Source organism: Canis lupus, chromosome 34 (assembly GCF_003254725.2).
Source record: "Canis lupus dingo isolate Sandy chromosome 34, ASM325472v2, whole genome shotgun sequence".
NCBI lineage: Eukaryota > Metazoa > Chordata > Mammalia > Carnivora > Canidae > Canis > Canis lupus.
Window position 1 is genome coordinate 17,107,794 of NC_064276.1, and position 23,945 is coordinate 17,131,738.

The 23,945-nt window shown below is 54.6% G+C and overlaps 3 protein-coding genes across 12 annotated transcripts in view; 2 read left to right on the top strand and 1 right to left on the bottom strand.

The window, feature by feature from the left end:
- Nucleotides 1-768: 768 nt before the first annotated feature.
- VWA5B2 (von Willebrand factor A domain containing 5B2) lies at nucleotides 769-12,375 on the top strand. Of its 6 annotated transcripts, none has more exons than XM_025451387.3 (21): nucleotides 769-884; nucleotides 1,181-1,247; nucleotides 1,468-1,612; nucleotides 1,727-1,897; nucleotides 3,662-3,893; nucleotides 4,062-4,219; nucleotides 4,746-4,877; nucleotides 5,108-5,232; nucleotides 5,631-5,786; nucleotides 6,178-6,288; nucleotides 6,368-6,576; nucleotides 6,668-6,779; nucleotides 7,286-7,471; nucleotides 8,336-8,507; nucleotides 8,595-8,911; nucleotides 9,411-9,600; nucleotides 9,703-10,059; nucleotides 10,841-10,978; nucleotides 11,068-11,151; nucleotides 11,230-11,453; nucleotides 11,540-12,375. In XM_025451387.3, exons 3-21 carry the CDS (start codon nucleotides 1,474-1,476, stop codon nucleotides 12,086-12,088), a joined length of 3,762 nt encoding a protein of 1,253 aa, XP_025307172.1. In that variant the 5' UTR covers nucleotides 769-884; nucleotides 1,181-1,247; nucleotides 1,468-1,473; the 3' UTR covers nucleotides 12,089-12,375. The 6 variants fall into 6 exon arrangements, with proteins under 6 accessions (XP_025307172.1, XP_025307174.1, XP_025307176.1 ...); XM_025451389.3 differs by having other exon boundaries at nucleotides 8,598-8,911; XM_025451391.3 differs by having other exon boundaries at nucleotides 3,662-3,881; nucleotides 8,598-8,911.
- Nucleotides 12,376-12,447: 72 nt separating this feature from the next.
- On the bottom strand, nucleotides 12,448-18,371 carry ALG3 (ALG3 alpha-1,3- mannosyltransferase). Of its 4 annotated transcripts, none has more exons than XM_049105673.1 (9): nucleotides 17,623-18,368; nucleotides 15,607-15,706; nucleotides 15,370-15,517; nucleotides 15,101-15,261; nucleotides 14,476-14,596; nucleotides 13,872-14,077; nucleotides 13,652-13,729; nucleotides 12,839-12,982; nucleotides 12,448-12,698 (listed from the first exon to the last, which is right to left on the bottom strand). In XM_049105673.1, exons 1-9 carry the CDS (start codon nucleotides 17,816-17,818, stop codon nucleotides 12,536-12,538), a joined length of 1,317 nt encoding a protein of 438 aa, XP_048961630.1. In that variant the 5' UTR covers nucleotides 17,819-18,368; the 3' UTR covers nucleotides 12,448-12,535. The 4 variants fall into 4 exon arrangements, with proteins under 4 accessions (XP_048961630.1, XP_048961631.1, XP_025307188.1 ...); XM_049105674.1 differs by having other exon boundaries at nucleotides 17,660-17,823; XM_025451403.3 differs by lacking the exon at nucleotides 13,652-13,729 and having other exon boundaries at nucleotides 12,839-12,981; nucleotides 17,623-18,370.
- A 101-nt stretch (nucleotides 18,372-18,472) lies between these two features.
- Nucleotides 18,473-23,945, top strand: part of ECE2 (endothelin converting enzyme 2) — a 32,958-nt gene continuing 27,485 nt past the window's right edge. The window contains exon 1 of one of the 2 annotated variants that reach the window (XM_025451401.3): nucleotides 18,473-18,753. In XM_025451401.3, the coding sequence (XP_025307186.1) occupies nucleotides 18,558-18,753 (196 nt within the window). In that variant the 5' untranslated portion in view covers nucleotides 18,473-18,557. The remainder of the gene's footprint in view (nucleotides 18,754-23,945) is intronic. The other variant, XM_025451400.3, reaches the window with a different exon arrangement.

Below are 23,945 nucleotides of genomic sequence, written 5' to 3' on the forward strand. Positions count from 1 at the left end.
CAGTCTCAAGCCAAGGGAAGGCCTCACTTCCAAGGCGGTGAGCCCCCGGAGGTAGCAGGGAGTTAGAAGCCTGAGGGGCTGTAGGAACAGCCTCCTACTGTCTCCACTCCTAGAAAAGGGGGAGGGGAGACGGCACTGCAGCGACAGGAATGCTGGCTGCTTGGGGTTGGGGGCAAATCGCTGCAATGATGAGGGTCCCTACTTGGAGTGAGTGGTCATTGAAGTGGTCACGAGAGCCGAAGCGAGCTGCAGGGGTCGGGAGGGTTTCCGCAGTGATGAAGGAGTACTTTGCAAAGGAAAAAAGGCTCTTTTCGGGGGAGGAGGGTTCCTGCGGCGATGAAGCTCTGGGATCGCTGCAGTGATGAAAGAGGGTCACCGCACTGACGGAAAGCGCAGCCAGGACGCGAAGTGGGGGGACGGTGGGACGGCTGGAGTCGCTGCAGTGCCGGGGGCGGGGGCTGCGACTGAGCCCACCGCTGCGCGGGCAGCAGCTCCGCTTCCCGGAGGACGGGAAGGGTGGGGCTCCGGGCGCCCGGGGGCCTCGTGGCTGGGGGCCGTGCGGCGGCGGGGCGAAGGGGCGGCGGGGCGAAGGGGCGGCGGGCCCTGCACTGCGGCGGGCCGAGCCGGGGCGGCCGGGGCTGGCGCGGGGGCGGCGGGGCGCCGAAGCGGGGGCGGAGGGGAGCGGCCCCCCGCCGCAGCGGCAGGCGGGGCCGGGGCGGGCCGAGGGCGGCGCTCCCGAGCGGGGCGGGCCCAGCGCCCGCAGAGCCGACGCCCCTGCGCGGACTCAGAGCGGCCGCCGCGGGAGCCGGGAGCGGGTGCCCGGCAGGTGCCCGGACCCACCCCGGTCGGGTGGTGGCGCCCGGATCTCCGCAGAGGACGCCGCGGTGAGGCTGGGCGGCCCGCGGGGAGGGCGGGGACCCCTACACCCAGCCGGCTGCACCCCCTGAGCGCGGCTCCGTCCTGCGGGGTGGGGAGACGCGGGTGCCCTGGGCCGCCCCCACGGAAGCCCCCGCCCCAACACCCCTCCGGGTCTCGGCGCTCCCCCAGCCCCCTCCGCTCCGGCCCGCAGCCCCGCCGGCGCCCCGGTCAGGCTCTGCGCTCGGGCTCCCGGCCGCGGCCGCCCCTCGCCGGCGGGGACCTCGGGGTGCTGGCCCTTTAAAGCCCCGCTCTCCGCCCGCAGCATCCTCTCCTCGCCGCCCGCGCCACTCCGACAGCTGGCAGCCGCGGGGAGCCCCGGGGGCCGGCAGGTACGGGGGCGGCGGCAGCTGCGGCCCCCCAGCCCCACCCTCCTCCCCGGGCGCCCGCGGCGCCGGTTAATCATTAACCCCCCGCTGCCCGGCTCCCCGGGTAACGGGCCCGGATGCCCATCACGCCACCCGCCTCCCCGCGCCACCTGTCGGGCCCGCGCGAGCCCCCGCTCCTGGCCCCCGGCCCGGGCCCGAACCCCGCGCTCCCGCCCCCCCGCAGGGCGCCATGCCCGGCCTGTACTGCCCCTCCGGCTGGACGCCGCTGCCGCTCACCGACTCCTGGGTGCGGGCCTGCGCCAACGGCCCGTGCCTCAGCCTGCGGGCCCGGCTCACCTACCGCAACCCGCAGCCGCAGCCGGTGGAGGGTGAGAGCTGGGGGCGCGGGGCGGGGCGCGGGGCGCGGGGGGCGCGGGGGCCGGCGAGGGCCGAGGGCCGAGGTCCGAGGTCCGACGCCGCCTGTGCCCCGCGCCCCGCCGCAGGCGTCTTCGTGTACCCGCTGGCGGAGGCCGAAGTGGTCTCGGGCTTCGAGGCGGAGGCGGCCGGACGGCGCGTCTCGTTCCAGCTGCAGAGCCGGCGACGCTCGCAGGCCGCCTGCTGCCGCGCGCTGGGCCCCGGCTGGGGGGCCCCCACGCCCCGCCGCTGCCCGCAGGGTGAGTGCGGGCCGCGCCCACCCCCCGCCCCGCCCCGCCCCGCCCCGCGGCCCACGCCTGCCCGCTGCCCCCCAGCCGCTCAGCCGCTCATGCATCAGTTCATGCCTTTCTTCAACAGTCGCGGACCGGGCGCTGCGGGGGGCGGGGGAGTGTGACCCAGGCCTGACCTGAGCCTGCTCCCCGCCTGGAGCCTGGGCCAGGGCCGTGGTCACCTCCAAGCTCCCCGCGCCCCGCACGGAGGCCCCCTGACGGCTGGGCTGCGGCATGGAAGCCCACCCCCCTGCCAGGTTCCGTGGCTTGCGCTTCATTCTTTCATTTATTTGCACATTCATTCCTGTACATGGGATTTACCATCCCGGTAAGAGAGACAGAATCCAGTGGTGCTGAGAGTTGGTATAAGCCCAGCAGTTAGTTAGAGACCAGAGGGAACTCTGGATTGAGGCCCCAGGAATGTTCCAGAAGGAAGTGGAGCGGCATTTGACCAAAAGGAAGGGTATGACTCGTGAAGTGCAGAGGAGGGAAAAGGCACTCCAGTCAGGAGCAACGGTGTAAGCAAAGGTCTGGAAGTAAGTTGTGTTGAGTGATGGTAATAAAATACCTCGTGTTTGTAGTAATTTACAGTTGACAGAGTCCAGTCACTGGTGTCACCTCATTTGAATCCAGAGAGGTATGTAATGTAAGTGCTGTTCTCTATCCCCGTGTTACAGGTGTGAAAATAATAGTAACAGCCTCTGTGTGTTGGATGCTGGGCACACACTATCTCATTTATTCCTCACCATAGTTTTTGAGATGTAGTTCTTATGATTCCCATTTCATGGATGAAGAAACTGAGGTTTCTCAAGACGAGACTTACCAAAGGGCAGAATTAAGTCATAGAGCTGAGACACAAAACCTGATCCTGTGTCCTCTCCACTCTATCAGGCTGTCCCCAAGCCTCACCTGGTTGCGATAAAAGCCCCTTTCTTCCTTCTCTTTTCTTTCCTTCCATCTTCTTCTTCCCTTCATTTATTCTGTGAGCATTTCTCGAAAGAATGGATACATGATTACTGTGGAGAAATGAGGCAAAGTAGGGCTATAAAGGTAGCCTGGAGCCAGATCATGTAAGGCCTTGACTGCCGCTGTACACACCTGGCCATTTTTTCTTTAGCAGCACTGACTCCCAAGATTCCCCCGGTCCCCAAATAAACCGACAGTATAAGTAAAATGTTGTGCTCAGTATGCAAGTACAGCTGTATGTCCTGTAGCTAGTTTCTAAGCAGATGACTCCTTCTAAACTCCTCTTGGGTAGAAAATTCTAGAGCTACTCCTATGGGCAGTGGGGAGCTCCGGACTGGGGACTTGTGAGCAGGCTGGGTCCCAGACTATGGAAGATGTCAGTCCATATGGGAGGGTCCTTAGGAAGACAATACCCAAGGGTTGAATGGTCAGGCACAGGCTAGGGAAGAGGGACAGAGGGTATGGGTCCCCTAGGATCTTGGTGGTGGTGTGAGCATGTCCCCTTCTCCTCAGCTCTCCGTTAGCGGTAATGTCACTGCTCCTTTTCCCGATGACAGCCATATCCTTCTACCACCATCCTGCCTCTCCTTCAGCCATCATTCAGCTCATGCCTCCATTCTGCATCACGAACACATTAGCCCCGTGTCTCTCCCACTTTGGAAAGTTCCCGTTGCCCAGGCTCCCCTGTCTCAGTGCCTGCTCCCATTTCCTATTTCCCCCATCTCTCTCCTTCCAGCCCCCTCTGACCCCTTTTCTCACTCATCGTAGGTCATCTTGTCTTGGATCTGGCCCAGGCCCGGTCCACATTGGTGCTGCCCACAGGCCTCATCAATGCAGCTGGCACCATGACAGTGACCCTGTGCAGCAGCCGGGAGCTGCCCTCAAGGCCTGATGGGGTGCTGCGTGTGGCTCTGCCCTCTGTGCTCACCCCACTGGCCTCACCAGGCCCACCTGGGCCCCCCAGGCCTCCGGGGCTCTGTGACGACAGGTTGGGCCTATGGTGATTCTCTTCGTCCCTCCCTCGGCTTCTCTGGGTCTAGTGCGGGTGAGGGGGCTTTGGTAGGGTGCCCTGGGGGATGGGCAGGGTGGGGAAGGGCTGGGGCCATTCAGCCAGAGGGGCTAGGGGCCTTGGTGGTGGCCCAGTGACTCTCCTCATGCTCCCTTCCAGCCCCACCAGCTGCTTCGGGGTGGGCAGCCCTCAGGAGGAAGGGCTGGCCTGGGAGGAGCGAGCTGCCCCTCAGGATGTGTTCTCGGGTCCTGCCCGCTGCCCTGCCCCATACACCTTCTCCTTCGAGATGCTGGTCACTGGGCCATGCCTGCTGGCAGGTGGGTGCCCCTCCTAGCATAGCTGACTGGGGAACAATTCAGGGCTCAGGACTGGGAGGAACACAGGATGAAAAGAAAACAAGGAGCTAAGCCTTAGGAATTTCCAGTTTTGGTGAGGGCCATCCCCTGGACACTTCTACACAATACACACACACCCCTTGGTTTGTCAGTGTAACTTATTTATATCTCACTCTACTCACCAATGGGAAGAAAGATGATTATTACATTGAGAGCGGTCCAAGTGATGAAGTGGAGTTTCCTTGTGCAAGAAGTGGGGGAGGATGCTAAATCAGCAGCTGGTTGATATACGACTGATCAGCCAGGCTCAGAACTGGGAATCCACTTCCCAGCCCACAAAAGCAGACAAAATCCCTCCCTTTGTCCGTGCAAGCCGATAGCTTGGACTCTGAGAGCTGGGTGCGATCAGTCCCGATCCTTGCCCGCATCACCGTTGTCTGGCAAGGTGATATTCGTACTGGCTTGGGGTGGGGCGATCATCCCCTCTCCCTGCCTGCCTCTCCCTCAGGCCTGGAGAGCCCCTCTCATGCTCTGCGGGCAGATGCCCCACCTCATGCCAGCTCTGCGGCCACCATCTGTGTCACACTAGCAGAGGGCCACCGCTGTGACCGGGTGTTGGAGATCCTGCTGCACCCCAGTGGTGAGAGACTGGGGCAAGGGGGCCAGCTCTGACCTGCTTCAGGAACACCTGGGTAGCTTTTTTCCAGTATAGATTTCTGGGTCCCAAGCCAGATGAATCAAATCATCTGTGAGGGTGGGCTGCATGGTGCAGGGAGGCTGGACTTGCAAGGTCCTCCTGGGACAGTGTGACTGAGCAGTTGGGGTCCAAAGACAGGGACTTTCCTAATAGCTGTGTCCCCTCTTCCCTAGAGCCCCACCAGCCACACCTGATGCTAGAGGCTGGCAGCCTGAGCTCAGCAGAATATGAGGCCCAGGTGAGGGCCCGCCGGGATTTCCAGAGGCTGCAGCGAAGGGACAGTGACGGGGACCAGCAGGTATGGCTGCCTGGAGTCAAGGCCTGGCCTCTGACCTCACCACCAGCTGCACTTGTGCACAAGGAACAAATAAGCAGACTCGTGTTATGATGGGAGGAAGGGAGCTGTGTCTTAGCAGGACCTCGTAGTGGCTGCCACCACCATCCCAAAGGGCTGACGAGTGTTATCATAGGAGGGCCCACGCAAGTCTTCCTGGGGTGTATCTCAGAGCATGGGGGCTAGGACTGACAGACAGAGACCAGCCACCTGCCTCCGCTCTTTCCTTTATTCAAAGGACTATAAAAAGGAGCTCCCTCGGGTGTTTTAGATAGAAAAAGGCCTGAGGGCTAGGTCCCGCTGCCAGCCCGGGCTAGGGTTCCACTAAGTCTGGCCCAGGATGACTGGGGCTCCCGCATCAGGTGTGGTTCCTGCAACGACGCTTCCACAAGGACATCCTGCTGAACCCCGTGCTGGTGCTGAGCTTCTGCCCAGACCTGAGCTCCAAGCCTGGGCACCTGGGCACAGCTACACGGGAGCTTCTCTTCCTGTTGGACGGCAGCAGTGTAGCACACAAGGCCTGTGGGGCATGGTGTGGGCAGGCCTGGGGGCAGGGGCGGGGGGTCTGAGGTGGGCTGGGGGGCAGGCTCTCGAAGACACACGCACGCACACACCCCTACCATACACACATGCATCTCCTGGATTCCAGGAGCCTCTCTTACATGTGAAGTTACATTCATTCACACTGAATCCCAAACCCAAGGATTCACCTACCCCTCCAGGGGCTGTCACACACTCAGCCTCCCTCACACTTTAGGGTCCCCCGCCTCATCTGACACGCACAGGGCCTCTCCCAGACCACCACCACCAGCCCCTCATTTTCACGCAGCCTGGAGAAAGCAGGCAGTCTGGCATCCCTACCACTGTCCATGGGGCCTGCTTCACGCTGCCCTCCCCGGCCCTCCCCAGGATGCCATTGTTTTGGCCGTGAAGTCACTGCCACCACAGACGCTCATCAACCTGGCCATGTTCGGCACGGCGGTGCAGCCCCTCTTCCCAGAGAGCCGGCCTTGCAGTGATGTGAGTACGGTCTGGGGATTTGGGGGCCTAATGAAGATGTTTCAGCCTGCCGTGACCAAAGGATGCCTTTTCTTCCCAGGACACTATGCAGCTGATCTGTGAGAACGTTGAGACCCTGCAGGCGGCAAGTGGCCCCCCAGATGTGCTGGCCGCGCTGACCTGGGCCATGGGGCAGCCCCAGCACAAGGCCCACCCTAGGCAGCTGTTCCTGCTGACTGCTGCCTCGCCCGTGGCTGCTGCTACCCATCAAACCCTGGAGCTCATGAGGTGGCACAGGGGGGCAGCCAGGTATGGGGTGGGCGGAGGAGCCAGGTGCCTGAGACTGACCCCTGCCCCAAGAGGCTCCTGAAGGTCACAGCTGCTTCCCTTTCCTCATCAGGTGCTTCTCCTTTGGGTTGGGGCCTGCCTGCCACCAGCTGCTTCAGGGTCTGTCTGCCCTCAGCAGGGGCCAGGCCTATTTCCCAAGGCCTGGGGAGAGGCTGCAGCCCATGGTGAGCTTGAGCCCTGTTCCCTACTCCCAGGAGTCCTTCCCCCAAGTTACACTAAGCCTGCAACAGAACCCAGTCAAGTCTCGGGGTCTCTTGGCACCCTTGACCAGGACTTCTCCCCCATTCCAATTCCTCTCCTCTGAGATGCCAATCAGGAGAGGAGCTGCTAGTGCTGTTGTGAGGTACTGCAGGAGGCAGAGGTGCGGGGGACATGGCCTCTGACCACCCCCTAAATCTTACTCTGTTTTGTTCTGGTGCTGAGCCACATCCACGACAAATCTTGCTTCATCCACAGGCGTGGCTCAAGCCAGGAGACAGACCAAACCCTGAGGGCTGAGCACTCAGTCCCCTTGCTTATTTCTACCCTTCCTTCCTTTGACCCCAGTCTGACCCTGCTCCCCTCAGCCCAGGGGCTGGGCAAATGGCATCAGCCGAAGGGTGGCCTTCCCGCTCTCTGGGCTGTGTGGCGCCTCTCTCTCCCATGTCCTCCCTCTGGCCACTCCTCACAGCTGGTGCAGGCTCTGCGGAAGGCACTGGAACCTGCTTTGAGCGACATCTCTGTGGACTGGTTTGTGCCTGATGCGGTGGAGGCACTGCTGACCCCCCGGGAGATCCCAGCACTCTACCCTGGGGACCAGCTGCTCGGTTACTGCTCACTCTTCAGGGTAGATGGCTTCCGGCCCCGCGGCCCAGGGGTAGGCCTGGGCTGGGGTGCGGGTGGTAGGTCTGGGATGTCTAAAGTCCCTGCATGTCTTTAAAACTCTTCTTCCACTCCCTGTGCCTCTCCCTGCCAAGCTCTCCTACTGTACCCCCAGCCTCCCCAGAGATGACACTGGGCTCCTCAAGGGGATCCAGTCTGCCCTCTACATGAGGTCTTCCACTGAACTGCCCCAGAAAGTGTTGTCCCTGGCCTTTTCCCAAGGTCATCCAAGCACACAGCCACAGAATACAGCCCTAGCACTTGCTATAAGAGTTTTGTTGAAATTCACTTGTTTCTTCACATAGTGCCCTAGAGAAAGCACCATCTGGGTTATTTCCTAGAACACTCAGAAACATAGTCTAGATGAAATCTCAGATCCCACCTCTAGCATGTACTAGCCATTTGATTTTGGGTGAGTCACTTCACCTCTCTGAGCCCATTTCCTCATGCTCATTTTTGTTATAGGGTTGTTGTAACTGGAGGTCACAACGTGCACACTCTTGGTAGGACACTTGACATGTAGTAGGAGTTTAAGAAATGATAGTTATTTTTATTTATAAAAAGCTTTCTCTCTCTACAAGAAATAAGCACACTTCCTCATCTTGATCATGAGAGCTATATAATGGAGCGGTGGCCTTTTTGCCTGCCTGCCAGGAAGCTCAGGGCCAAACCTGAAGCTCAGCCACAACAGTTCTATTAACCTTATGATTACCTTATATGCTTCCTCCGTCCTCAGTACTAGGCTTTCATTTCTGGTTTAACTTTATTGCCTCTTGTGGTGAGACATCTTAAATCCTGTTTGGAAAGAGGCAGCATAAAACTACAATCAGGTTTTTCTCCAATGACTGTCCCTCTCTAGGGCCAAGAACCTGGCTGGCAGAGCTTGGGAGGCTCTGTGTTCCCATCCCCAGAGGAAGTCCCATCTGCCACCAGTCCTGGCACCGAGCCCACTGGCACCTCAGAGCTCCTGGGAACAGGCACTGTGTCAGCGGAGCTGTCCAGTCCATGGGCTGCTGGGGACTCAGAGCAGAGTGAGTACCTGGATGCCGCATGCAGCTGTGTTGGACGAGTGGGCCATAGGAGAGGCCAGGGCTGGAATCTGTTCTCTTGCCTCCCAGCAGGTACTGACGCTCTGACGGACCCAGTCACAGACCCTGGACCCAACCCCTCCTCTGATACAGCCATATGGCGCCGCATCTTCCAGTCATCATACATCCGGGAGCAGTATGTGCTCACTCACTGCTCTGCCAGCCCGGAGCCAGGTCCTGGCTCCACAGGCAGCAGCGAGTCCCCTGGTTCCCAGGACCCTGGCTCCCCCGAGGGCACGGCTCCCCTGCAGCTCCCTTCTCAGCAGGGCTGCCGCAGCCTGGCCTGGACAGAACCTGCAGGCTCCCGTTCCTGCCCCCTGCCACCACCCCCACTGGCTTCAGTCAAGGTGAGATTCAGTCCACATGCATTCTACTACATATCCAGCAAATGTTTATTGACTATCTGCTATATGCCATAAATTGTGCAGTGGTCACTATTAAGTCCAGCTGAAGAGATAAATGGGTAAATCTATGATACCATGTTACACACAGTGGTGATCACAGCAACATAGTAGCATGGGGAGAGTCAGAGTCAAGATGGCTAGTCCTGTTTGAGGGAGTCAGAAAAGCAAGAGCCACATCTGGAAGAGTAAGTAGGAGGTAGCCAGGCAGGGGGAGAAGACATGAAGAAAAACAGAGACAAGTAACAATCTCAAGGGAGAAGTTGGGCATGGGGGGAGATGGCACTGGGAAGGGGGCTGGGGGCCACGAGGACTCTGGCCTTGCTCCTGAGGGTAGTGAGCAACTGTCCACCGTTTCAAAGGGCTGTGTGGCCAGTGGTGTATACACGTATGGTGGCCAGAGCTCTGTATTCCTTGACTGGCGGCCCCCACTTCTTATGTACAGTCTGGGGCCCTGAGTGCTGAGGTGCTGGGTCGTCGACGCAGAGCAGCTCTGGCCGGCCGGAGCCTCTCATCGCCTCCGGGTCAGGTGAACCCAGTCCCTGGCTGTCCCCGGCACCCCTCTCTGGGCATAGCACGAGATGGGCCAGGCCCTGAGTCAGGGCTGCAGCTGGGACAGGGCCCAGATGACTCAGGTAAGGGTTGGATGGGGAGCTGGGTCCTGACATCACAGAGGTCTTAAGAGGTGGGGCCTAGGGTACCATGCTGCCCCTGCCGTTATGGTTGTCTCTCTGCAGGAAATCTGCTCTCCCCAGCAGCTATGGACTGGGACATGCTGATGGAACCCCCCTTCTTATTCTCTGCTATGCCTCCCAGTGGGGAGTCGGCCCCTCCGGCAGTGACACTGCCCCCTCAGGCTCCACGCTGCCACGTGGTGATCCGGGCCCTGTGTGGGGAGCAGCCTATGTGCTGGGAGGTGGGCGTTGGGCTAGAGACATTATGGGGACCTGGTGATGCTAGCTCACTGCCTCTATCACCTCCTGAAAGAGAAGGTGCTTGGGACCAAGCACTCCATCGGCTGACGGCAGCCTCCGTGGTCCGGGACAATGAACAGCTGGCTCTCCGTGGAGGGGCTGAGGCCACAGCTGACCAAGGTGAGTTGCTGGTGGGCCCGGTGAGGGCCCAAGGAGCCTGTATGGGGCAGAGAGTGGCAGAGGTGTCGGTCTGTGTGTCTGATCACCCTATGCCTCAGTTTGATCACAAACAACTGGAGGTGGTTCACCCATACTGACAAGAAAAAGAAAATAAGCAGCGCAATGGAATGATAAAAGTAGAGAATGGGGTTATATGAAAGATATGCACACCATGAGGTTATATGCCCTTGTAAGCACAGGACCCAAAACTGGCAAGCTTCCTAGCAGCCAAAACAGAGGGAGATGTGATCTTCTTAGTAACTCACAGTGCCTATAACATAAAAACAAATCTGTCATTCAGGTGGACTCCTAAATCAAATACTGAAAATTTCAGTTCTTCAGTGGCACCAGCCGCACTTCAAGTGCTTAATACTCACACATGGCTAGTAGCTACCCTCCCAGATCATGCAGATCTAGAACATTTCTTCACTGCAGAAAGTTCTATTGGACAGTGCTGAGTGAGCAGAAAAGGCGCCACCTTTTATACACCTAAGGTGGTGTATAAAATGTTGTTTCTGGGTGGCCAGAGGGTCTGGCCTGGCTGCGGGCTCAGGGTTCAGCCTAACTACTGTCAAAAGTTGGGGAGTCTGAGCTGGCTCCAGGAAGGAACTGTACCCTGTTCAAAAGTGGACAGAGGGAAAAGCTAGTGGAAAACGGAGATTTTTTCCTATAAGGCTCTCTGTAGAGGGCAGGCGGGGGAAGCGCACCTACTCCAGTTCAGCGTGCTGCTCTTTGGTCTCAGGCCATGCCCGGAGGTCCTGGCTCCGAGCCCTTCAGACGAGCAAGGTCAGTTCTGCCCCCTCCTGCTTCACCTGCCCGGTAGCTGTGGATGCGACCACCAGGGAGGTCCTCCCATCAGCCCTGCAGGTGCGGAGCTCAGGTACAGTCCCTCCTAGGTGACCTCTCAGGTGCTGGCCCTCGCTTCACTGCCTGCCTCCTAGTTAACAACCACCTCCTGTGCCCCTACAGAGCTAGCTGAGCCCCCAGGCACTTCTCCAGCTCCTCAGAGCCATCTAGATGCAACTCTTCTGCCCACAGCTGTGCACTCTAAAGGTAACACTCAAAGTCGGGTGGGGGCAGGGGACAGCCACACTTAGGGACCACAACTGGCACTGACTGGCTCCATTGCAGGACTTCAAGGAGGCTCTCTGACAGGCGCCTGGAACCCGACCCAAAATGGCAACCCCAAGGCTGCCACCAGAAGTCCTCATCGCCATCCCCCCCAGCCTCCCTCTAGGCTCAGCCTGGGCAGAGGGAAGGCCAGAGGCTCTGACAGCCACAGACTCTGCAGCCCCAACCAGGGCCAGGCTAGTGACAGCAACAGTGAAGGCAGCAACCATGACTACTTGCCCTTGGTGAGGACTCGGGAGGTGGAGGGTGGCGCCGCCAAGGCCAGGGCACTGTCTCAGCTCGCTTCTCCCCCCACCTCCTCTCTCCTCAGGTGCGGCTGCAGGAGGCACCCGGCTCCTTCCGCCTGGATGCGCCCTTCTGTGCAGCAGTCCGCATCCCACAGGAACGCCTGTGCCGTGCTTCACCCTTTGCTGTGCACCGTGCCAGCCTCAGCCCCACCTCGGTCTCCTCTCCCTGGGCGCTTCTGGGACCTGGTGTTGGCCAGGGTGACAGTGCCACAGCCTCCTGCAGCCCGTCCCCCAGCTCAGGCTCTGAGGGTCCAGGCCAGGTGGATAGTGGGAGGGGCTCAGACACCGAGGCCTCAGAGGGTCCAGAAGGGCTGGGTGGTGCTGACCTGCGGGGCCGGACCTGGGCCACAGCTGTAGCACTGGCATGGCTAGAGCACCGCTGTGCTGCAGCCTTTGGCGAGTGGGAACTAGCAGCAGCTAAAGCAGACTGTTGGCTGCGGGCCCAGCACCTGCCAGATGGCCTTGACCTGGCTGCCCTCAAAGCCGCAGCCCGGGGTCTCTTCCTGCTGCTCCGCCACTGGGACCAGAATCTGCAGCTACACCTGCTGTGCTATAGCCCGGCAAATGTGTGAGGGCTGCCCATCGCTCTGGCTGGCGCTGTCCAACAGACTCAAGTCACTGCCACCCAGGGCCGGCTTCTCGGTACTGGGAGGGGCAGGCTGGTGTCAGCCTGACCCCCACTGCTTCTCATCTCCTTCCCAGAAACCCCCTGCCCTCACAGAAAGTGCCTGCCTGTGCTCTCTCCCCCTCCTCCCACCCCATGCCCTTTCCCTTCTGAGCTCTGTGCAGTGCAGTGGGAGGGGAGAGAGCCACAGCTCCCAAATCCTATGCAATAAAGTGCCTCTTAGGACTGCCCAAATGAGTTCTTTATCTGCAGTGTGCATGCCCCTCACAGCTTGGTGCAGGCACTTCTATGTAGGCTGCACAGAAGTGGACTTGGTAAGGTTTATTGGGAAGGACACAGAGTCTATTCCCATCCAGAGTCCTAAGAGTGGACTGGAGGGGAAGGGAAGTGGACCTCAGTGGGCTTTCTTGCTGTGCTGGACGCTCTTGGGGAAAGGCTGGGGGCCCAGCCAGAGCTGCAGCAGGATGATAGCATGGCATATGTGCAGGGCAGCAGAGCTGCAGGACGTGGATGGGTATGTGTTCCAGGAGAGCTCGATGAGCCCCAGCACCAGCAACCTGGAGATGAGAAATAAGCTCAGGTTTTGCCCAGTTTCTAAGCCTGCAGCCCTTTGGCTTGCCCCCAACCCTCCACGGTTAGCCTTGGGATGAGGAGCTCCCTGGCCCTTCCCACTAGCCCAGATGGTCCCAGCCAGTACCTGAGCAGATGTGTAAGCCAGCGTGCAGGCGTGGCCCACAGGAGGTAAGGCAGTGTGTGGAAATACCAGACGTAGAACTGGTAGTGGAGGGAGCGGCTGAAGCAGATGCCAATGAAGTTGGAGGTGAAGAGAGTAGAGATGATCTGTATGCAGTGGTCAAGGCCAAGGGCAGGAGTAGAGGGCCACGAGTTGGGATGGGGGCAGGCAGGGGGCAAAGCAAAGGGGCAAAAGTTTGGGGTCAGATAGCCCCCTGGATCTACATTTCTGAGATGCATACTTTTGGACAAGTTTCTTAACTTCTCCAGGCTTGCTCCTCAATCTAATGTGGAGACAAGAATACTAGGACCACAGGGCCTTGTGAGTTTAAATTCATCACTTACAAACTGAGTGACCTAAGTAAATTACTTAAACTCCTTAATGTCTTGATTTTGTCATCTGTAAAATAAGTATAATAATAATAATAATAATAATAATAATAAAAAGCCTCCCTATTTCAGAGTCTCTTGTGAGCTTTACATGTTAGAATGTATGTAATTCTCTGAGGACAGCATCAGGCAGAGAGTAAGTAGTCATAATGGTAAGTCAAATAATAATATTTAGGATTAAGAATAAAATATGCTTAAATATGTAAAGTGCTTAGCACAGTGGTGCAGAGTGGTGGAGGGAACAGCTCTACTCCATGAACAGGGCCTGTAGTTATTACTGGCACCTCGTTTTCCTTCCCCTGGCTCACCAGCCATCCAGGGCTGACTGACCAGCACCCCAACTGTACCTGGAGAGGGCAAGACTTACCCTCCCATGATTTAAAGGATATGATTGGGTGTGAGGGGCTGCGGTGGAACCTTCCTTTTGGAGGGATCCTTCAGCAGCGACAGGATACTTTCCCCTGTCCTGGGGAGAAGCCATTCAAATATTTATCAAGCCCCCATCCTAGGGCAAGCTCTAGATTCACGCACATGAACTCAACACGTCCCCCAAGCAGGCCCTTTATCCTTCCCCCAACTCTGCCCATGATACTGCTCCCCTTTCTCACCTGTGCCACTTGCAGAAGGCAAAGAGAAAGAGCAGGGTGAGGTGGGCGGCCAACAGTGCCACGTGGAAGGCACGATGCAAGAAGAGGGCCTCAGGGAGGAAGCGCCAGTTCACTGTCCAGCGGAAGAGAAACTGGCGGCCAAGGTCAAAGGAGCGGGATAGGTAGCCAATGGGGTTCTCCAGCAGGAAGGGTAGCCCCAGCACCACCTGAAGACAGGTATGACATCAGCAGAGATGCCCAGACTCGAGCTTTCATACTAATCATCAAGGGGAGTGGACAGAGGGTGTAGGTCTCAGGGGATCCCAAATTCCCCCAGGAATAGCAGGAAAGCCAGCCTCCACATCTAGGCCAGAGGCTGGGGCCAAAGAAGCTGAGAAGGCAGGTAATAACAGAACTTTAAGTTTGGATTCACCAAGTCATAAATGGGCAGAATCAGACCCTCAGAAACCATCCAGTTCAATGCCCTTATTTTAGAACTAATAAAAGTAAAGCCCAGTATCAACTCCCAAAAACCCTGTTAGCTTTGAAAAAGTCTCAATGATGGAAGGAGGCCAGAGAGTAGCCTCCCCTTCATTAGGAAGGAGAAGGGGTAGTGGGGCAGTACCTGAAGAACAGCACAGATGCCCAACTTGGGAAGGGCTCCACGGAAGCCAAATTGTGTGAGAAGAAGAAACAGCAATCCAGGGGCAAAGAGCAGCACATTCATCTTCACGGAGACTGCCAGGCTGGGGGAGGTACGGGAGAGGAAGAGTGGAGATCAGCTCCAAGGCCATTTACCCCACTCAAAGATGCCTCTCTCTCTGACACACACACACACACACACAAAGCAACTCCTCCCCTCCAGGACGGGGCCCACACTCAGAATTCCTGGAAGGAGGGTAAAGCAGCCTGGGAGGAGGCTGAAGGTAAGGGGCAGATACCAAGTCTCTATGCTCAGAGTGAGCCAGCAAATACATGTTTAGAGTATTTAGAATGTGCAAGGACCAACTCCAATAAGAGATGCTGTCTGGAAGGAAAAGAGGATTGGGAAAACAGTGTGTGTGTTGAGGGGATGGGCACAGAGACTTTCTACAGATCCTAGACTTGTTTAGTAGGGCCCTGACTGACCCATACTGTCTGGTTACTCCCCTACTTCCTCTGCTGCAGAAAATTGGGGGATGGAATTGGGGAATTGGAATATTGGATGGAAATACAGAGTGAGAGAAGGGGAGGAAGGGAGAGGTGTTGACCTGAAACAGCAGCAGCCCCAGCCCCAGCGCCGGGCCAGCAGGAGGTTGATACTGAGAAAGAGCAGCGCCATGGCCACTGGGTCATTGAAGAGCCTCAGCACGAAGATGGAGTGGACGCGGTAAGAGGCGCAGCACATGAAGAAAAAGACGAAGGGAGGTACCTGAGAGGTGGGGACAATGGGGAACAAGGTCAGCTCACTAACCCTGAGCCATCCCTACTCCCCAGCACTGACAGTTGGGGCCCCCTGGTCCTGGCAGTAAGGACTCACCTTGCAGGTCTGGTGGTAGATCAAGAAGACAAGCAGTAAGGTGGCCAGGTAGAGCACAGCAAAGATGTGCTGGGCCATGCGGATGTCAGTGCCCCGGCCAGTGGCATAATACAGCCCCATAAAGATGTACACAAAGCCGGCTGGGTACCTGGAAGAGGAGTCTGGGTCAGGCTACCCAGCCTGGTATCCAGTCGGTCGGTCCCTCAGGTCCTCACTGAACCCTGTATCACAACTCACACAAGAGGTCCAGTGTCACCCTGCAGTTGGGTGTAGTCATAGGTGCCGTTGATGACGCCTTCCACCTGGGCCATGTAGGCCTTCCAGTCAATCTCTGTATCTGGAAAAGGACAGGACAGTGTGGTTACTTCCAAGTTCAGAACTTGTCTGCCTCACACACACATTCAGCCCATCAAAACACAGAGTTCCAGCTCTTTTCCAGGACATCTATCCCAACCCCTTATCCAACTGCCTATCTCTGGGTGAATCCAAGCAACTCAAAATCAACATGTTTGTAATTGTCTGTACTTGAACTCAAACCGTTTACTCCAAAGCTGCTCCCCTTCCTGGGTTCCATGAATGGCACCATCAACCTCCCAGCTGCCCAGGTCACAAACCTGGGTAACATCTTTGACACTTGTTTCTTATTTCCAACACCCAGTCACCAAGTCCTATTTTTCATCCTAAATAACTACTATCTTTCATCCTTTTCTGATATTACATACTAAAATTTGGAACTGGGCAGCCCGAGTGGCTTAGCGGTTTAGCGCCACCTTCAGCCCAGGACCTGATCCTGGAGACCCCGGATCGAGTCCCGCATCGGGCTCCCTGCATGGAGCCTGCTTCTCCCTCTGCCTGTGTCTCTGCCTCTCTCTCTCTCTCCCTCTGTGTGTGTGTGTGTGTGTGGCTCATGAATAAATAAATAAAATCTTAAAAAATAAAATAAAATAAAATTTGGAACTAACATAATCTCTAGCCTCAATAATGCAACAATTTCCCAATTAGTTTTCCAGCTTCCACGTTTACCCCACTACAATATATTTCCCACCCTGCAACCAGAGAGCTCTTCCTATAATAGAAATGTCAGATCTCTCTGCTTAAAACCCTTCAATGATTCCTCAAGGCTCCTAAGGTAAAGACTAAAATCTATTATTCCCAATTCTGGAAGAGGAACCTATGAATTAATGAGGTTAAGTGACTAGTTCAAGATCAGTGAGCTAAGGGTAGAATTGAGATTGGAACTCCATGAGGTTCTAAATTCTTAACCACCATGCTAATTGTCCCCTTCACACAATTTAGACTGCTTCACCATCTGGTCTCAACTTGTACAATCTCATCTCTCACTGCTATCCTCACTTGCATTGTTCCAGCTCTTAAAAAAAAAAAAAATTCAGTTCCTCAAAGGAAGCAGGTTCTCTTTTGACTGGAAGTTTTAGTTACAGGATTCTCTGCCTAGAGTGCTCTCTCTCCTCCCCTTTTCTCTCTTTCCTCAACTGCCTTGCTCTTACCTTTCAAGGGGGACTCTAATAAGCCTTCCTTAACTCATCAAGTCTGGCCTAAGTGCCCTCCTGGGTCCTTTATGGCTCCCTGGCTTACTACTATCATGATGAATGATCCACTATCGTTTTCTGCTAACTTATTTTTGCCCAGGCCCATACACCCAGATAGGAAATGTGTCTATTTTTTCACCACTCTACCCCTGGCATCTAACATAGTGTTAAGCACATGATAAACATTCAGTAAATGTGTTGAATTAATTATCTTTAGCAAGAAAGCCTTAAGCCCAGTGTCTAGATTCAGCTTGGAAAGGAGCCCCCAATAAGACCAAAAGGACTCAAGTGGTCACAAAATGCCAGGTGGACAAGAGACTCTGAGACTTCAGAATTGAACAGATGGGAAAATTCGGAGCCAGCAGGGGAAAGGGCATGTCCAAAGCAACAGAGACAAGAAGGAGCAGCAGTACATTAACTCGGACCCAGGTCTTTTGATTTCCAGGCTGGCTTATTTTCTTAGCCTGGCAGGCTGTATGTTCAGGGTAGAGGGCCCATCTCTAGGGTCCCTTCTTCCATCATGGGGGAGGCATTAAGACAGGGTTTGCTTTTGTGGAGCAAGCTCGGGACCTGGGTAAAAATCATGGTCTGCAACTGACGGCTGATTGGATCCGGGGTCTGGATTTCAGCTCCAAATCTGGGTCCCAGTTTGGGTAGGGGGTTCGGGTCCCCCTCCCCACCCTCCCCTCCTCCTCGGCGCACTCACATGCCACCCTGTGAATGACCCAGAAGGTGATGCCCACCTCCGCCAGGCAGAGGCAGGCGGCCACCAGCAGCGTGTAGCGCGGCTCCAGCAGTAGTAGGCGCCGCTCTTGCCAGGCGCGCCGCAGCCATTGTCCACAGAGTCCCGCAGCCCGGGTTGCGGGACCGGACCGGCCGCGCTTCCGAACGCCCGCCGCCATCTTGACGGTGCGCCGCTCGTGTTGGCCCGCCACCCCGGAAGCCCGATCCCTCGGCACTTAGGTTCCGCTGCCCGCGCCGGCCGTCCCAACGGACTGATGCTGACCAGTTTCGCGTCCTATTTTTCTCCATTAAAAATTACTTCTTCCACATCTTTCCTGGTGGACTGCACACTCCGTACGCGCGGGAATAGTCTTACTCCTCAGTACATACTTGGTTCTAGGCACACAGGCGCTAAAGTAGATCGAACGTTTGCTCAGAAGAGCAGCATTCCTCGTGTTCTCCCCTGCCTGGCATCACGCTTCGTCTGTGTTCGTCTCTCCTGGAGGCCAAGACCTGTGTCGCGCGCCTCCTACCTCCTCTCAGAGCCTGCCGTGTGCTCAAAACTGGGTACAAAGGAATCTTTCACTAACTTTCAGGCTTCTTAATGGAAGGAGCCGGGCAGACAAAATATGAGAGGAAGCAGTGATGAGTCGAGGGAGTCCGACACTGTGAGTTTGAGGGAGCAGCACGTTTGGAGGCTTCAAGTTCTCAATGATGTGCTTTTCCCACCCGGAGTATTCTTCCAAGAGCGCTCAGCAGAGGACGGAAGTTCCACGTGTTTCTGTTGAGCAACTGCAGGTGGTGGGCGGAGGCACGAAGACCACGCCCCCGAGCGCTCCCCTCCCCATTGGCTACACTGGGCGCCAAGCCGGGTCCGGAGGTGCCGGCGCTGTGCGGGGCCGCCCTGCAGCCGCGAGCATGGCCTCTCCGAGGGCCCCGGCCCCGGCGCGGGAGATACCGGAGCAGAACTGCTGGTACCGTGAGGTCCAGTACTGGGACCGGCGCTACCGGAATGCCGCGGACTCTGCCCCTTACGAGTGGTTCGGAGACTTCTCCTCCTTCCGTGCCCTCCTGGAGCCTGAGCTGCGGCCAGAAGACCGTATCCTCGTGCTAGGTGGGTAGTCCCCGCGCTGCCCAGCCCAGGTGGAGCTGGCCGGACCCGGCCCTGCCCGCTTTCCTCGAGCCTGTGCCTCTCGGAGGACACCCAGTCGGGAGCCAAGATGCACCTTTAGCCAGGGCAACAGAAGCCAAGAGATTCTTGGTCACACACACACACACACACACACACCCGCCCCGGAGAAAGACAGTCTTGAAATCAGAGTTTGTAGATATCCTAGGACCCTCGGGGAGACAGCCTCGAGCACTGGGGAGCTCAGAGGACCTAGTTCAAGTCCCACTGCTGGTTGGCTGTATGACTTAGGACGAGTTGTGAACCCGTTCTGAGCTTCAGATTCACTCCTAGAAACGGAACTGCGAGCTCAAGTCGGGCGAGGAACGTTCAGGCACCTCGAGCACGATGCCTAGCGTTTATCTGTTAGCGCCCGTGAGCACCGGAAGCCACTGTCACCTAGAAAGACCTCTCTCCACACTCCCCGCCCTAACCGAAACTTGATCCTGTGCCCCATGTGCAGTGAGCACGAGGATAGCGCCCTCTGCGGTCGGAGGGGAGATTGCAGCCAAGGTTGGTGGGATTGTCCATGGCGTCCAGATAATGCAGGGATTTACAAGGTGGGGGGCTCTGAGAGGTCCAGCTGCGCCCTCAGGGTTCTCTCCCACTGCCAACCTTGGGGACTTCAGTGAAGTTTGGGCCACGAGTTTCCTTCCAATTTAGTTTTTTATTTTGATGTTTGTAAAAGCATGTGTATGTTTAAGTGCAATATTTCATATACATACACATATATATATATGACCTCTATAATACAGTATACGTGTAAGGGATAAATAATAAATGTAATGCGTCCAGAAACCCTACGCAATTTGAGAAATAGAACATTCGTAGGACTAGAAAGGAAGTATAACCTAGTGCTTAAGAACTTGGACCCTGGAGGTAGTTAATTTGTGTTGGAATCTTCGCTTATGTAACCTTAGCTGTGGAATCATGAGCAAACGCTTAGAATCTTAGCTGTGGAATCCTGGACAAAACACCTACATTTCTGCAACTTCATTTTCTCAGCCTTAAAAAAAAATAAGAGTACTTATTTACTGGGTTTTTAAGATGACTGAATATGAAAGATATCTAGGACAATGCCTAGCAAAATAAAAGGCTCCATGTATATTCAAGGTTCTCTGCGTGGTTCCCCCCCAAACCCCACCTCCCCAGAGGTAAAAAAAAAAAAAAAAAAAAAAAAAAAATCCTCTCTTGAATTGTGTGCTTTTAAACCATTGTATTTATTTATAAATTTACTCTAGATCTATGTTTTTCAAGCTTTGGTGTCCATCAAAATCACCTGGAAAGGTGGATCCTACCCTAAGAGTTTAATTTCAGGGATGGTCTAAGATGGTCTTTGGGATTCTGTAGTTTCAACAAGCCCACAACGGATTCTCATGCTGGTAATTGGCAGACTAACACTGCCTTAAAATCTGCTTGACCAAGAGGTATCCTTTTCTGAATAGAGGGGAGAAATTCTAAAAATCAGAGGAAAATTTTCCTGGCAAGATTCCCAAAATTGAACAAGACCTACAACCTCAGAGTATCCTATGTTACATTCCACCTCAACAAACATAAGTTGAGCACCTGGTGGGTGCTAGGGAATGTGCTAGGCCCTTTCTAACTTATTTAGCCTTCATGACAACCCATACAGGTGAGTGATAATTATTAGAAGATTTACTCTAGGTTAGGAGTCCGTAAACTTTTTCTGCAAATGGCCAAATAGTAAATATCTTAGGCTTTGTAGGCCACTTAGTTTCTATCAGAGCTATTCAGTATTCCTGTTGTACTGGAAAGTAGCCACAGGCCATACATGAGTGAATGATACCTAATAGCTGTGTAGCAGTAAAACTTAACAAAAAGAGGAGGCAAGCTGGATTTGGTGACCTTGTTCTAGGTCGTTGTTTCTGGTTGGATTCCCCAGAAGCAAATCCTAAAATGAGGATTCGTGTCCCAGTCATTTATTAGGAAAGTGCTTGCAGGAGAAATTGGTAAGAGAGTGAGGGAACAGGGAAGGGGAAAAGGCCAAGCAGGATTGTGACCACAGGCAAAGCCTCTCTGAGGATAGTTTCAACCCCTAGTGTCAGAGATGCAAAATATCAGATGTAAACACATGCCAGGATGCCTGGGTAGCTCAGTGGTTGAGCGAGTGCCTTCTGCTCAGGGCATGATCCAGAGGTCCCAGGATCGAGTCCCATATCAGGTTCCCTGTGTGAAGCCTGCTGCTCCCTCAGCCTGTGTCTCTGCCTCTCTCTCTCTCTCTCTCTCTCTCTCATGAATAAATAAATAAATAAATCTTTTAAAAAAAATCTACAAGTAGATAGATGATAGAAAGAAAGAAAAGAAAAGAAAAAGAAAGAAAGAAAGAAAGAAAGAAAGAAAGAAAGAAAGAAAGAAAGAAAGAAAGACATGCTAAAACCTAGGAATGCTAGGGGGATCTAGTCAGAGCCCTGATAGTGTCCACTACTGTCATGAAGCAAATTAAGTGGTGAAGGGTGCCATCTGACTCCAGAGCTTCTATTTCTCTTGTTGCACAACACAGATGGGCATAGAGAGGCATCTAGAACTCTGTTGAAACTGATAAAATGGCCACATTGTGAATTAAAGCCTAATGGTCATGCTGATACAGCTAAAGATGGAATGTCACTATCAAAGGTGAGTAGACCTCTTGAAAACTGGGAGACAGTTTAGCATAGTGGTTTATGAGCTCTGGTTCTAGTGTGAGACAGACCTGTGTCCAAATTCTGGCTCTACCACTACTTGTGTGACCTTGGGAAAGTTCCTTATCCACTTAGGGTAGCCTCATTTTCTCCTTTAAGAACATGGTAATGGGGGCAGCCCCGGTGGCGCAGCAGTTTAGCGCCACCTGCAGCCCAGGGGTCTGATCCTGGAGACCTTTGATCGAGTCCCGCGTCGGGCTCCCTGCATGGAGCCTGCTTCTCCCTCTGCCTGTGTCTCTGTCTCTCTCTCTGTGTCTCTATGAATAAATAAATAAAATCTTAAAAAAAAAAAAAAAGAACATGGTAATGGGGACACCTGGGTACTTCAGCAGGCTGAGCGTCTGCCTTTGGCTCAGGACATGATCCCAGATTCCTGGGATTGAGTCCCACATCGGGCTCCTTGCATGGAGCCTGCTTCTCCTCCCTCTGCCTGTGTCTCTGCCCCTCTCTGTGTGTCTCTCACAAATAAATAAATAAATAAATAAATAAATAAATAAATAAATAAATAAATAAATAAAATCTTAAAAAAAAAAGAAAAAAAGAACATGGTAATGGAAATAAGAGTATCTTCTAGGGGCACCTGGGTGGCTCAGTTGGTTAAGGTCATCAGCCCCGCATCAGGCTCCCTGCTCAGTGGGGATCCTGCTTCTTCCTCTCCCTTTCCCTCTGCCCTCCCTCCCACACACTCATGTGTTCTCTCTCTCTCTCACTCTTTTGCTTTCTCAAATAAATAAATAAAATCTTAAACCGTATCTTCTATATGGAGCTACCTTGAAGATAAACTAAGAAAATTCTTATAAAGTACTTAGCATAGAACCCAGTGTTCAGTGACTGTTAGCTATCATTAGTACTGAAAATGGGAGTCAGAGAGGCAGCTTATCCAGGACTGTCCAGAGATCAGAGTACCCTGCCTGAGGGCTTGTGTGTCTAGTACCTATGGCTAGATCTTCATGATAGATGCAGGTGTATGGCTGTCCCAGCTTTGCCAGTATCACACAACTCTCATTCTCTCTCCTTGTTTGACTGTATGCTTCTGATCCTAATTTGGCTTCAATTTGTATTTCCTATGGAGAGAGAAGGGACTGACCAGAGAGGACTGACCGCCAGCTCAATCCCTATGATGGTTGTTTTTCCTATTATAAATTAATGAATTGGTATTTTTGGCTTACACCTCTGTCCCTTGGTGTTAGGATAGCATCCACAGTGCTCTGGGTTCCCATGTAATAGGTTCTTGGATGTGGCTCAGTTCTCAGGGCTTGGCTTCCCTAAAGCTTTACCCAGGATGGCAGTGGTCAAGCCCCTTCTTATTGCCTGCCTCCAGTTACTGAGGCAGTAGGATTGGAAATCAATGCTTTGTAAGCAGGATTGGCTATGTGGTGAGGTTTTGTTCTTTCTTCATCCTTTAGTAAAGTTCTCTTGGAAGATGCCATTCCTGTACCAAGGGAAACACAGGAAGGAAATTTGGGTTTGTCCACAGTTGGGCAGAGCTCTGAGGATATATGAGGTCAGGTGTGGGATGGTGAAGGGATTGTGAGTCAGAGAACCCAGTGAGATTTCAGCTTGAAGTGACTTAGGGTCTCTTGTAAAGCTACCCTCACGTCTCTCATCCCCTGTAGTGTATCTCCTGGGGCTTGTTGTGGTTCTAATGTAGAAAAACATCCACTAGGCTTTCCTAGGCAAGCTAGTACTCTTCCTCAGCTGTAGGGCCTAAGGAGGAACATAGGAAGGGGCAGCTGAGGACCAGCCAGCAGCCTCTGGGTGCCCTGTCCAGGTGCCAAGCCCTACTAGATTAGGGCTATCCCAACAGCTGATCCTGTGATCCTCTTTAGGGAGGCAAATGGGCATTAAAGGCAATCTAATCCCAAGAGCGGGGGATCCTCTGTGGGGCCACCAGAACTGTCGTCCAGCTCCATTCCCAATCTGAGACTGACCGTGAAAGGGCCAGCATATCTTCTTAGGAAGTCACACCTAGTGTGTTGTGGATCCACATCCTGTCCACTAACTCCCACCCCTTCTCTCACCATACTCTGCCCCCTGGGACTGCTTTTCAGTACTTCCCACCAGAGTATTAGGATTCCTCAAGACTCTGTCAACTCCCCTGAAAGCGTTGGCCAACTCACCAGAAGTGGGGACAAGAGCCACCCAGTGTGTTTTCACAGCCTGTCCCTATTGAAACTCTCATTGCATTACGTGGCAATTGCCTGAACACACATCTTTTCTTCCCACCAGCGCATGATCTCTCTATTTATCTGCAGAACCCAAATACAGTGCTTAATACTTTAAGGAATTACAAGGAATCAACTCCACCGTGTGTCCCCACCAAGTTCCCCTACACTGGTTAATTCTGCCTGGGAAACCAAAACAGAGTAGTAACCCCTAACATGAAGTCTTCGCAGGGCTGATAGCATCAAAGCTTCCCTGAGAGGTTAGGGATTAGGA